Source organism: Ahaetulla prasina, chromosome 2 (genome assembly GCF_028640845.1).
Source record: "Ahaetulla prasina isolate Xishuangbanna chromosome 2, ASM2864084v1, whole genome shotgun sequence".
Lineage (NCBI taxonomy): Eukaryota > Metazoa > Chordata > Lepidosauria > Squamata > Colubridae > Ahaetulla > Ahaetulla prasina.
Window position 1 is genome coordinate 226,623,004 of NC_080540.1, and position 12,241 is coordinate 226,635,244.

Here is a 12,241-nt window from a genome sequence, read left to right on the forward strand (position 1 = left end):
GTGCCCCTCCTGGCTGGTGCTGGCCACTCAGGAGGTGACACGAGGCTGGCTCCAGGCGATTACGATCGCTTCTTTGGTGGAGGGTGTCTTCCCGGCCGCCTTGAAAGAGGCGGTGGTGAGGCCCTCCTTAAGAAGCCTTCCTGACCCGCTGTTTTAGGTAATTATCGTCGTCTCCAACCCGCCGCGGCGAAGGTTGTAGAGAGTATGGTGGCATATCAGTTTCCTTGCACCTGGATGAAACTGTCTATCTAGACCCATTCCAGTCCGGTTTCCGCCCGGTTACAGCACGGAGACGGCTTTGGTCGCTGGTGGATGATCTCTGGAGGGCCAGGGATAGGGGTTGTTCCTCTGCCCTGGTCCTATTAGACCTCTCAGCGGCTTTCGATACCATCGACCATGGTATCCTGCTGCGCCCGGTTGGAGGGATTGGGAGTGGAGGCACCGCTTATCGGTGGTTCTCCTCCTATCTCTCCGACCGGTCACAGTCGGTGTTGACAGGGGCAGAGGTCGGCCCGAGGCGCCTCACTTGTGGGGTGCCGCAGGGGTCGATCCTCTCGCCTACTGTTTAACATCTACATGAAGCCGCTGGGTGAGATCATCAGTGGTTTCGTGTGAAGTACCAGCTGTATGCGGATGACACCCAGCTGTACTTTTCACACCGACCACCCCAACGGTTATCAAGTGCTGTCCCGTGTCTGGAGGCCGTACGGGTCTGGATGGGGAGAAACAGGCTCAAGCTCAATCCCGCCAAGACAGAGTGGCTGTGGATGCCGGCATCCCGGTACAGTCAGCTAAATCCGCGGCTGACCATCGGTGGCGAGTCATTGGCCCCGATGGAGAGGGTCCGCAACTTAGGCGCCCTCCTGGATGAACGGCTGTCTCTAGAAGATCATTTGACGGCCGTCTCCAGGAGAGCGTTCTACCAGGTTCGCCTGGTACGCCAGTTGCGCCCCTTTCTGGACCGGGATGCCCTATGCACGGTCACTCACGCACTCGTGACGTCTCGCCTGGATTACTGCAATGCTCTCTACATGGGGCTCCCTTGAAGGGCATCCGGAGGCTACAGTTAGTCCAGAATGCGGCTGCGCTGGTGATAGATGGAGCCCTCGTGGCTCCCGTGATAACACCCATCCTGCGCAGACTGCACTGGCTACCTGTGGCCTTCCGGTGCGCTTCAAGGTTTTGGTGACCACCTTTAAAGCGCCCATGGCATTGGGCCGGGTTATTTACGGGACCGCCTACTGCTACCGAATACCTCTCACCGACCCGCGCCTCACAGAGAGGGACTCCTCAGGGTGCCGTCAGCGAGGCAATGTCGCCTGGCGACGCCCAGGGGAAGGGCCTTCTCTGTGGGGGCTCCCACCCTCTGGAACGAACTACCCCCCGGACTTCGTCAGCTTTCGGACCTTCGGACCTTCCGCCGCGGGCTTAAAACATACTTATTTAATTGTGCAGGACTGAGCTAGATTTTAAATTTATGAGTTTTAATTGGGTTTTATTTTGATATTTTAATTAACGGGCTCTTAGAATAAGTTTTTTAATTGTTTTTATATTGTATTTATGTGTTTTTAAGTGCCTGTGAACCGCCCTGAGTCCTTCGGGAGATAGGGTGGTATATAAATATGATTAAATAAATAAATAAATAAATAAATAAGAGAATTATTCATAAATACCTTTTTAGAGGTGTAAAAAGAACTAAAAAAGAGGGGGAAGGTGGTATGGACTAGAAACTGTTCTAAAACTGCATTTCATTATACATACCACATATACTGAAATATACTGTATATATCCAGTGAACATTAACATCATTTTAAATTATTTCTCTTCAAAATATAATAGCAAATACAAAAAACTGAAGAATTCTATAGCAGATTAGAACATGGGCTAAATACCATTTAGAAAGAGCATGGTACTTTGCATAACTAGGATACAAAAGCTGGAGAAACTGAAGAACTAGACATAGTCAATTGAGTCTTGTAAATGTTCACTGCCAACACCTGCTTCAAGCAACATAAAAGCAAACTCTATACTGGACATTACCACATGCGGTAACAGTGGAATCAAATCAATGAATAATTCAAAACAGAAGACAGAAAAATACAATACAGTCCAGCAGAATACTTCTAGCGTTCATTATGGAACTAGTCATAAATTATTAACTATATCAAATATTTTAGAAAATTAAAGGGAGGAGATATGCCAGAGAAGTGCACCCAAAATTTCATAGGAAAAGATCCAAATAGATTTTATAGCAAAGAGAAGCCACTTTCCCCAAAAAAGATAGAGAAATCCTTGGACAACAAGATACATATTCAAAGACTGAATGCAACAGGTTTTCAACATCATGCAAAAATGATACGAAAAGATATCTTGATAAAGAATGCCAATGAATAGAAAAAAGGGAAGAAAAACAAAATATGTTTTAAAATATGTGAGAAATTAAAAGGATACTTGCAATTAGAGACTAATAAACAGTAAATCATAAATGATATCTGAGGCAAAATTTAAAGAGATAGAAAGATTATTCTGAAACAGTTCATAAATAGGATCATAGAATGAACAATTAAAAGCTAATGGTGCTAAGCCAATAAATATGTCTAGTCCAGAAGTTGGAAGAATGTGATTTTATTTATGTTTATGTATGATTTTTATTCCACCTTATTTTTATAATCATAATATATGCTTAATACTGAAAGAGATACAAAAAAACAACTTCTATAATTCATCACATAAGCAAAACATTTCTTAATATTAAAAAGAAAATTAGAGCCATCATAGAAAGTGAAATATCAAATGAACAGAAAGAATCAAAAAAGACAGATAATGAAAACTGCAAGATAATAGAAGTATTTTTCTGACTATAATAGTGATGTCTGTAATAAGCTATGAGGATATTAAAATGACATGTACATACTGACATCATTGCACCAGGGACATATTGAACAATTTGAATTATATCTAATCTGAGTACTTACAAAAAGTTTATTATTTGTGTCATGAGATCATGATCATCACAGAGCCCTTAACCATCAGTTTTTTTCCTTGTTAGTGATAACAAGGCCTTTGATTATGTAAATGATGCCAGAAATAAATATTCCTTAGTGTGCAGTACATATTCTTCTTTTTCATTCAATGTAGAATGAAAAACTAGACTAAAAACAGAGTTTAGAAAAACAAGATTTTTCAAAATAGGAAAGGAAATGAGACAAGGATACGTATTATCTATGTATCTCTTTCACTTGTATTGCCAATAGCTTATAACGGCAAGAAATAAAAGCTGAATCAGAATGTGAGGCCAAAATACCAGTACATGGAGATAGGCTGATGGCAGCACTTAGTGAGATGAAAGTAATTCACACTTACAATAGTTTATGACAAAAATAAAATCTAAAGTGAAAGTAAAGTAAACTGTGAAGTTGAATTGTAAGATGAGAAAGATAATATTAATCAGAATGATTAGCGAAATAGAGGACAAAAACATGAAAATTGTAGACTGCACTATGTCTAAGCTCAGGAATAAAGGTAGACAACGTGCAGGAGAAGTAAAAATCAGCGTTAAAGATGCTGAGCTTGTTAGCTGGAAAGTTGACCGTCTGGGTTTAAGCACAATAAGGTGAGCTCACATTACTTGCTGCAGCTCCTGCCCACCTAGCAGTTCAAAAGCATGCAAATGCAAGTAGATAAATAGGTACCACTTCGGTGGGAAAGTAACTGCATTCTGTATACTTCAGTGTATAGTCATGCTGGCTACATGAGCACAAAAGTGTCTTTGGACAACATTGGCTCCCTTGGCTAAGAAACGGAGATGATCACTACCCTCCATGAGTTGGACATGACTGAAAAAGGGAAACCTTTACCTTTACCTTTTACTATCTCTGGGCTCAGGATAAAGGTAGACAATGGACAAGAGAAGTAAACATAAATCCTATAAACAAAGTCAATGAAAAAGATATTTGCAAGATCAAAATTGTTAAAGCAGCAGTTTTCCATCATCGTTAACATGTGGCAGTAAAAGCTGGACACTGCAAAAGGGTAAGAGACAGAATGCAGATGCCTTCATATTAGGGATTTAGTGACAATTACTCAAAGTAGCAATATGGATTGCAAGAAGAATCAATTGGTCGATCCTGGATGAAAGAATTATTGCTTGCCTGAGATGATCAGCAAACAGAAATTCATATATTTTGGACATGTGATTCAATTGGATGACTGACTATAAAAAATTATAATATAATAAAAGGGGTGTTGGTCTTACCTGAGATGCACCTTCTCGTTGGATGGAGACAGCAGCCAGGAATGAGTTGTTCAGTTGAAGGACTGAGTCTGTCAAAGTTGCAAGTCCCAATCTTGTTACTAGGGTCTCCAGCTTTTGGCGAAAACAAAGAAACAGACTCGACGTATCGGAAGAAAAAGGTTGCTCTGCTTAAAGAAGACCAGACTGATCTAAGGGTGAGGCTGGCTGCTGTCTCCACCCAATGAGAAAGTGCGTCTCAGGTAAGACCAATGCCCCTTCTCCATAGTGGTGGAGACAGCAGCCAGGAATGGGACTACCAAAGCTGACTGTCCCAAAACTACGGATGGGCCCCAGTCTGGTCAGAAGACTGCCCTTCGGTATGAACCCGTTGCAAGACCTGGCGGCCAAATGCTGCCTCAGCCGAAGCAAATTTGTCTAACTTATAATGCTTAATAAATGGCGAAGGGGAAGTCCAAGTAGCCGCCCTGCAGATCTCCATCACGGACACCTGTGTGGCCCATGCTGCCGACATGGCCGCACTGCAGGTAGAATGTGCCATCACACGTGTGGGCTTTGGTAGAGAATGTAGCTCATACGCTTTGGCGATAGTTTGACGAATCCATCTGCCAATGGTGGAAAGTGTGATTCTGTAACCTAAAGAAGCTGGGATAAAAGAGATAAACAATGACTCCATCTTCCTTTAATCAGCCATCCTCTTAAGGAATATACAGAGGGCCCTCCGAACGTCCAAAAGTATGCCAAGTAAGGGGTGGGTAGGGTTAGGACAAAAATTGGGTAAGTTAAGTTCCTGCATCCTATGAAAGGGTGTGTTGTTTTTTGGAATAAAGGAGGGATCAAGCCAAAGCACCACATGATCAGTGTGAAATACGCACAGGTCACTTTGCACTGAGAGAGCGGCAATCTCAGAAATTCGCCTGGCAGAAGTAATTGCCACCAAAAAAGCAACTTTACATGATAAGAGACAAAGGCTGGCAGCCTGTAAGGGCTCATACAGAGCCCCTGTGAGGTATCTCAGCATGACAGACAGGTCCCAGGTAGGGTACTGTGTACCATGGGAGGACATAAATTAGTGGCACCTTTCAGGAATCTCCGTATGGTGGGATGCTGAGATAGAGAAGTAAGGAACCCACAAGTCAAGACAGATGAGCGAGCCGCCACTTGCCTCTGAATGGTGTTAGGTGATAGCCCACTATCTAGTACGTCCTGGAGAAACACATTCTGCCTGCACATTGGACACCCCAGAGATGTGCTCCGCTGTCAAGGAGTGCAGATGATGCTTTGCCCAGAGGCCTAAGCACTTGGCCTCCAACATCAGACCAGTGGATCTGGTGCCTACAGCAGGTTATGTGCGCCTTCGTGGCCACATTGTTGGTAAGTACCAACACATGTTTATCCATGACCAATTGTTGAACGTGCAGGTGGGCTAAATAAACTGCTCACAGCTCTAGCCAATTGATGTTTTGCTGCATCTGCCCTGAGCCACCTGTGACTGGAGATGCGCCCCCCCCAACTGAAAAGGCTGGCATCCATTGTCAGCACCAGATGGTGAGGCTTGTGGAAAAGCCGCCCCTTGGATATGGCCGGTGACCTCCACCAATTGAGAGATGTGCTGACGCTAAGGAGAACCTGGACCCTGGCTGGTGAATTGCCTCTGCCCACTTTCTGAAAAGGCAAAAGAAACCATTGAAGGTCTCTTGCATGAAGGCGTGCCCATAGGGTGATATGAATGGCCGACACCATTTTGCCTAGGAGATTGGACAGCAGCGCCAAGGGAGCTCTACCATCTTTCTGAACCTTACCAACTAGCTCTTTGAGGCTGGCCTGCCACTCCTGAGACAAGTATACCTTGTCCTCTAGGGAATCTATCACTGCCCCAAGATGGAGCAAACGGGTCGAAGGGGTCAAGTGGTTTTTCTCCATGTTAATAGAGAAGCTGTGATGTTTGAGACAATGAACAGTTACTTGGAAATCCTCTATGGAAAGTTGCCTAGAAGAGGACTGAATTAAAATGTCGTCCAAGTAACATTGGACACGGACAGGTATGGCCCTAAGGTGGGCCGCCAAAGCAGCTAATACCTTAGTAAAGGTACAGGGTGCTGAAGAAAGCCCAAAGGGTAACACTCAATACTGATAGTGAGTATAATAAAATCTAAGAAATCTGCGATGTGGGGAGAAAATGGGAATGTGTAAATATGCCTCAGTGAGGTCAATAGAGGAGAGGAAGTCGCCCTTCCTGACGCCAGCCAGAATAGATCGAAGAGACTGCATTTTGAACCATTTATACACAAGGTAGCAGTTCAGCCTTTTAAGATCCAGAATAGGTCTCCACTCACCCGAGGATTTAGGAATGAGAAGAGAGAGTAGAACCCTGCCTGATCCTCCAGTACCGTCTGGATAATTCTAATGTCCAGAAGGTGTTGCATGGTGAAATCCATGAGGACCTTTTGTTTCTATCCTTAGAGACAGGAAAGTGAATAAAGAACCTCAGGGAGGTGGAGAGGAATTCAAGGGGTAGACCAGAACTTACAGTATCCCTGATCCAGGTGTCCAACATAAGTTCATCCATCGGTCAGCAAAGAGAGCTAGTCTCCCCCCGATTGGAGGGTCAGATATGCAGTTATCTGTGGTGCCAGAACGAACAACTTCCTCTCCCTCGAAAGGGTCATTTGCCTGTGAAGTTTCTACCTCGAAGCGGCCTGTCCTGGTGTCTCCTCTGTCTAGGCCCGAAAGACTCTTGGGAATGGGAGGTTCCAGCACCACAATCAGAACCCCAAAAGGGAGGCCTGCAGAAAAATGGAGTAGCGGAAATCGCCCCTTTGCTGAGATGTAGGTAGCATCTTATGCTTGTCCTTCATCTCCACCAGCAATGGATTCAATGCCGACCCAAACAACTTGTTCCTTGTAAAGGAAGCAGAGGTGAGGCGCAATTGTGACAGGCATCTGCCTGCCAATGCCTGAGCCAGAGCAGATGATGCGCCGCTGTTGAAGCCATGGACTTGGAGGTGAAACAGGCAGAATTAGCATATTGTTGGCCGAGAATTGAACCGCAGCTATGATCTTATTAAGATGCTGCTGCAGTCTTGTATCATCTTCTGGCAATTTGTCTTGTAGCTGTTGCAGCCAAAGTAAGGTTGCCCAATTGAAGAACGACGCCGTGGTGGGTGATCGAATTGCCCAGGCTGCCCCCTGGTGGCTCGTTGAAGGGACTGGTCTGATCGTCACTCTTCTGGGCTTAACCCTTGATCAAGTTCACCCGGAAAGGAGGTGTTGGGTAAGAGGGCTGCTACCAATGGCACCTGGAGCAATGCTGCCAACGAGGCTACATTGAAGAACCGCCTGATTGTAGAAGAAGGAATCGGGGCTGAGTTGTCCACTGTTGTTGAACGACATTGAGGAACAGGCAAAAAGTAGGAATGGCATCCACAGCTCTGATCCCCTGTTCCAAGAATAGGGGATCCGACACCTCACGGGAAGGCGAAGGAATATCCCCTGCAGGAGGGGAGCCAAGGCGGGCAGCATTGGTTGCTTTGAACAGCAATGATTTAAAAATGGCAGGTGGAAATAGACCGGTAAATACCAGCTGCTTGGGTAGTATGCCATCATCGTCCGAAAGATCTGAGTCCCAGTGGTTTACCTCCTCGAGGAGCAATGGATGGCTCCCATGGGAAGAACAGAATGGATAAAGTAGACAGATGTGATAAATGATCAGAACTAATGATTGGGTGAGATGGTAGGCAGCTGCTCTTCCTTGAATGACTATAGCTCAATAAAAAAAAAACTCAGCTCCAATGTCAACCAAAGAAGAACCAATGCAGATGCTACCTTCCCCTCTCTCTGATATAGAAGTTCCTGACCTGGAGCTGGAGGAAGGCCTCCCAAGCTTTGAGAATGCCAGCAGCATGTATAGAGGTTAAGATGATAGCAAAGCAAAGGAATAACCATTTGCAGTGGTTGGGAACTGATATTTTTCCTTGTCTGACCCCAGTAGTAAAGAAGGCTTGGATATTAAGGGCCCTACTGAGTGGAGATACTTTGTAGGAACATTTGCAACATCAGACAATATTGAATGCTATATGAATTAAGCATGTTGCATGAATTCTTGACTACTGGGCTGGATCCATCAACTGCACCTACCTCTGCACTTGAAGCTTGACTTATGTATTTGGACTTTTACTTCTTTGCTGCTGCCTGATCCCCTGCAAACCAGATGGAAGCCTGATGCCTGATTTATGGCTCTACAAGCAAATACAATGATGTATTTTCTGATTTATGACTGACTTGTTTCACTTTCTGCTGGAACATAGGTTGTGAAACAGTTGTTCATAGAGTTGCTGAAGGCTTATATGTACAGTTCAGTTTTGGATTCCATCACTAAAACCTACTCTTACATTTATCCATTTATAGATCTGTATCATAAATTATACATGTGTAGATATTATTAGATGAGAAGTCATCATCATTCTAAACATAACCAAGCTACCAACACAAGGAAACTCATGATCATTCTTCTTATTAATGCTAAAAGGTGCCATGTCAGTTCCTTGGCTGAAAGAAAACTGACAAACTCTTGTTAGTGCAGCAGAGCTGTATATCTCTGTTTACTGAACTAAACTGATAATTACATTCTGACTTAAAAGACACACTGTCAGTTTTTGGAATTGACTTCTGCCATTCCCCCTCCTTTCTAAACCCACCTACAACTCTTACAAAAGCTGTAACAAAAGGAGTTTCATAAGTCCTAGAACTTCTGATTGCCTGATAAGGAACTTTCGCAATTTTATCTGGTAGCCAGCAAGGAGGGAAGAAAAATTCAATTTTGCCTGGAAAGAATGCCTACCCTACTAAAACGAAAACATATTACAGATTCAGAAATGGACTCTAGGAACATTTTAATAGCAGTTCACCAAGCAAACATTGAACTAGCTATATATGTGAATCACCGTTTTTGTATTACTCTGTTCTAAATTGGCATTTGCCATTTTATTTGCCTGCCTTGGTTAATATGCACATCATATTTGCTACCTTCTATTTGTTCTTTACCAACAGTAGAAGAAATTATTATCCCTTCCAACCTGTTCAGTCTACTTCTTACTTTTCATTAAAGAAAAATAAATTAAATTGCTTTGAAAAATATTAATATATTCCATAGTGGGATTAAGGCAAAATCATCATTTATTGCAAAGTTCATTGCTAATGCTTCTCTTTCCAATTTGTGTAGGACAAAGGATACATTGGAGGTAACTTACAAACATGTTATGAAAAATTATAGATACAAAAGTTAATTAGTAAAATGAAGTAGTTTTTAAAAGTAGCCCAGTGTTGTTTTTAGATACTCAGTTTTTACGAGGAACAATTTAGCTGAGGATCTGGGTATCTTGAGGCTGCCTTCTGCCATCTTTCACTGAGCACCCAGATCTGAGAGACCTCAGGAACAGCCTTTCATGTCACTGCCCCCTTTCCTTGGAACGGTATTTCCTCAGAGATCAGACTGTATCCAAAACTGTTACGGTATCAATAGGCCATTAAGGCTTTTCAAAATGCTTTTTCAGAGGGCCTTGGGGAATCTGTTGCAATGTCTTCTTTCCTGTGCCAAGAATAGTACTGCTTGTTTCTTGTTACTTTTAGGCAATGCTGTTTTTAAAAAGTTAGTGTTTTAATCTCATTACTGGATGGGGTAATGTTATCTACTAATAGTCACACATGAGTGGAGCAGCACATAAACCCAAATAAGCAAGTAAGTAAATATAATTTCAAGCGTACTTTCATAGCTGTAATAGAATGTATGGATGACCTTGGGGAATGAAGGGAAGACATGCTGTCTAGGAAACAGAGAGATAGAAACCCTCAATGGCTTAATGGTCAGAGAAAGAAGTTTAGGAAGGACCTGCCCTAATAGATCAAGTAGTTAAAACTGACAGTGGGAAGTTTGTACAATCAAACTTGTAAAATTGTGTTAGTGTAGCCTTGCAATAAAGTAGAGGTACTTCATCTAGTCCTGATAACTGTCTGGTTTACCTGGTAAGGCTACAATAGCTTTAGGTGGAAAGAAATGTTAATTTTTACAAAATGAATGGTAAATTCTACATGTACTACATGTTGAATTTACTAGCAATTACAAAATAAAAATAATAAGGTAGCACACATATATTTCTGAATAATTGATATCCCTTTATACATATCATGTTTATAAAAAGCTCCCTCAACACACTGTGGGTTTGGGATTTTTCCACCCCTTTAATCACCTTTAATTTCATGAAATGTCTCAACTAACCAGAGATTAATCAAAGTGCTACTATGTTTTATTATTGTCCCTCAATGTGAAAGATGGTTCAAATTTCTGTAGTTTTATCTTCTACACTTACAACTTAATTATTCTGAAGATTTTAATTACTGGTTTCATCCAGTTGAATTTACCATAAAAATAAACTGAATTCTTAGAGGAAACCAGTAATTATAAAAGGATTGAGCATTTCTTGCAGGAAAAGAAACTTAACACTGGAACAACATAAGAAAGGTATTCAAGGAGTTAAGAGGTATGCATCTTGAAACCATTCAACTACAGACATGGAAAAACATAAACATAAGGCAAAAATATTTTCATTAAAAGTACATTAGCATCCCCCCAAATCCCACATAAAATACATTTTTAAAATAGAAGAATATGGGCAACATTTGCATTACCTTTACGACATAAAACTGAAATCTCAATAGAAAAGAAAGGACTCAAATTCTTGCTATTTTGGGGCATACATTATATTCCGTATGATTCTTTTATATACCAATTACCTGTATAATATGTATTCAACAAAGGATTTCAATATCCTGCCTTGCACCTATGAACTTCGTATTTACCCTTCATTGATATCAATTTTAAATTTCAGTCTGTTCATTAGCTATAAAGAGAGGTAATAAATTATTGGCAGTCCATTAATCTTTCTAGATGGAATATTGTGCAAACTTGGAATAACTTGTGCAGTACTCAGCAATTTAAAAGAATGGTATCAAAAAGCCTCAGTTGATTAGCTACAGTTTGGAACTAGTTGGCTATCAGCAGCATTATTTGCAACAGCAAATAATGAGAGGAATTTCTGATGGCTATTAGTATCAAGATATTCAGTATTTGGATTTCTTTTCAACTGCTGTTAATTTATACATTTTATTTACAATATACCAAAATGAAATAAAAATTCATTCTGAACAATAATAATTAAAACAAGATGTTAAATTCATAAAATAAATATTTGCTGATTCTGAGATACATACATTTATGTTTTATTGTCACATATAATCTGGAGATTTAGTCGGTTGGGATTTTGAACAATTAAACGAAGTTCATAACTTACAGCTGTCCAGGCTCCTCTTTTGCATCGACAACAAACCCATCCATCGTGGATTTCATGGGAAGGAATACCATAGCAACCTATAATGAAAGAGCAAAAATGATACAACAGATTTTGCACTTTGTTATTTATCTAGCTAAAGAGGTAACATGTAACTGAACCATTAAAAAAGGACAGATTTGTATGCTGTGATTAAAGAAAGTGAAGACAAGCATTTTCTTAAAAATATGCAGCTGAAATATATATCTTAGCAACAGTTTTCATTCTTCAAAACAGTTGTCTTTAAAAATTCTTTGACTATGATAGTTTGCCTATTAATCCAATATATTTGCCATGTGATAAAATTACTACTTGACTACTATAGCAATAATGTTCTACGATGAAGGGCCAGCTCTGTGTAATGAGTAATGCTGCAATTCAATCAAGTAACTTAAGTGTCCTAAACTTTTAGGTAATGGTGTAAAACATTGCAGTAGAATTATAGACTCATGTAAAGACAACAACTCAACAACAACAACTTATTCAAACCATGCTCTATTTCTGCTCTATAGAATATTTAAACTCATTTTCGGATTTCGCCAGTATTAGGCCCTTTCATTTTTTTATACAAATGAGTTCTATATCATCATCCATTTCATACAGGAAT

General features: G+C 41.2%; 1 protein-coding gene across 9 annotated transcripts in view; it reads right to left on the reverse strand.

Moving 5' to 3' along the window:
- KDM4C (lysine demethylase 4C) overlaps window positions 1–12,241 on the reverse strand; it is a 257,900-nt gene that overhangs the window by 73,722 nt on the left and 171,937 nt on the right. For all 9 annotated transcript variants that reach the window (XM_058170007.1, XM_058170005.1, XM_058170004.1 and 6 more), the window contains one exon: window positions 11,599–11,675. In XM_058170007.1, coding sequence (XP_058025990.1) covers window positions 11,599–11,675 — 77 coding nt within the window. Of the gene's footprint in view, window positions 1–11,598; window positions 11,676–12,241 lie in introns of those variants that run through there.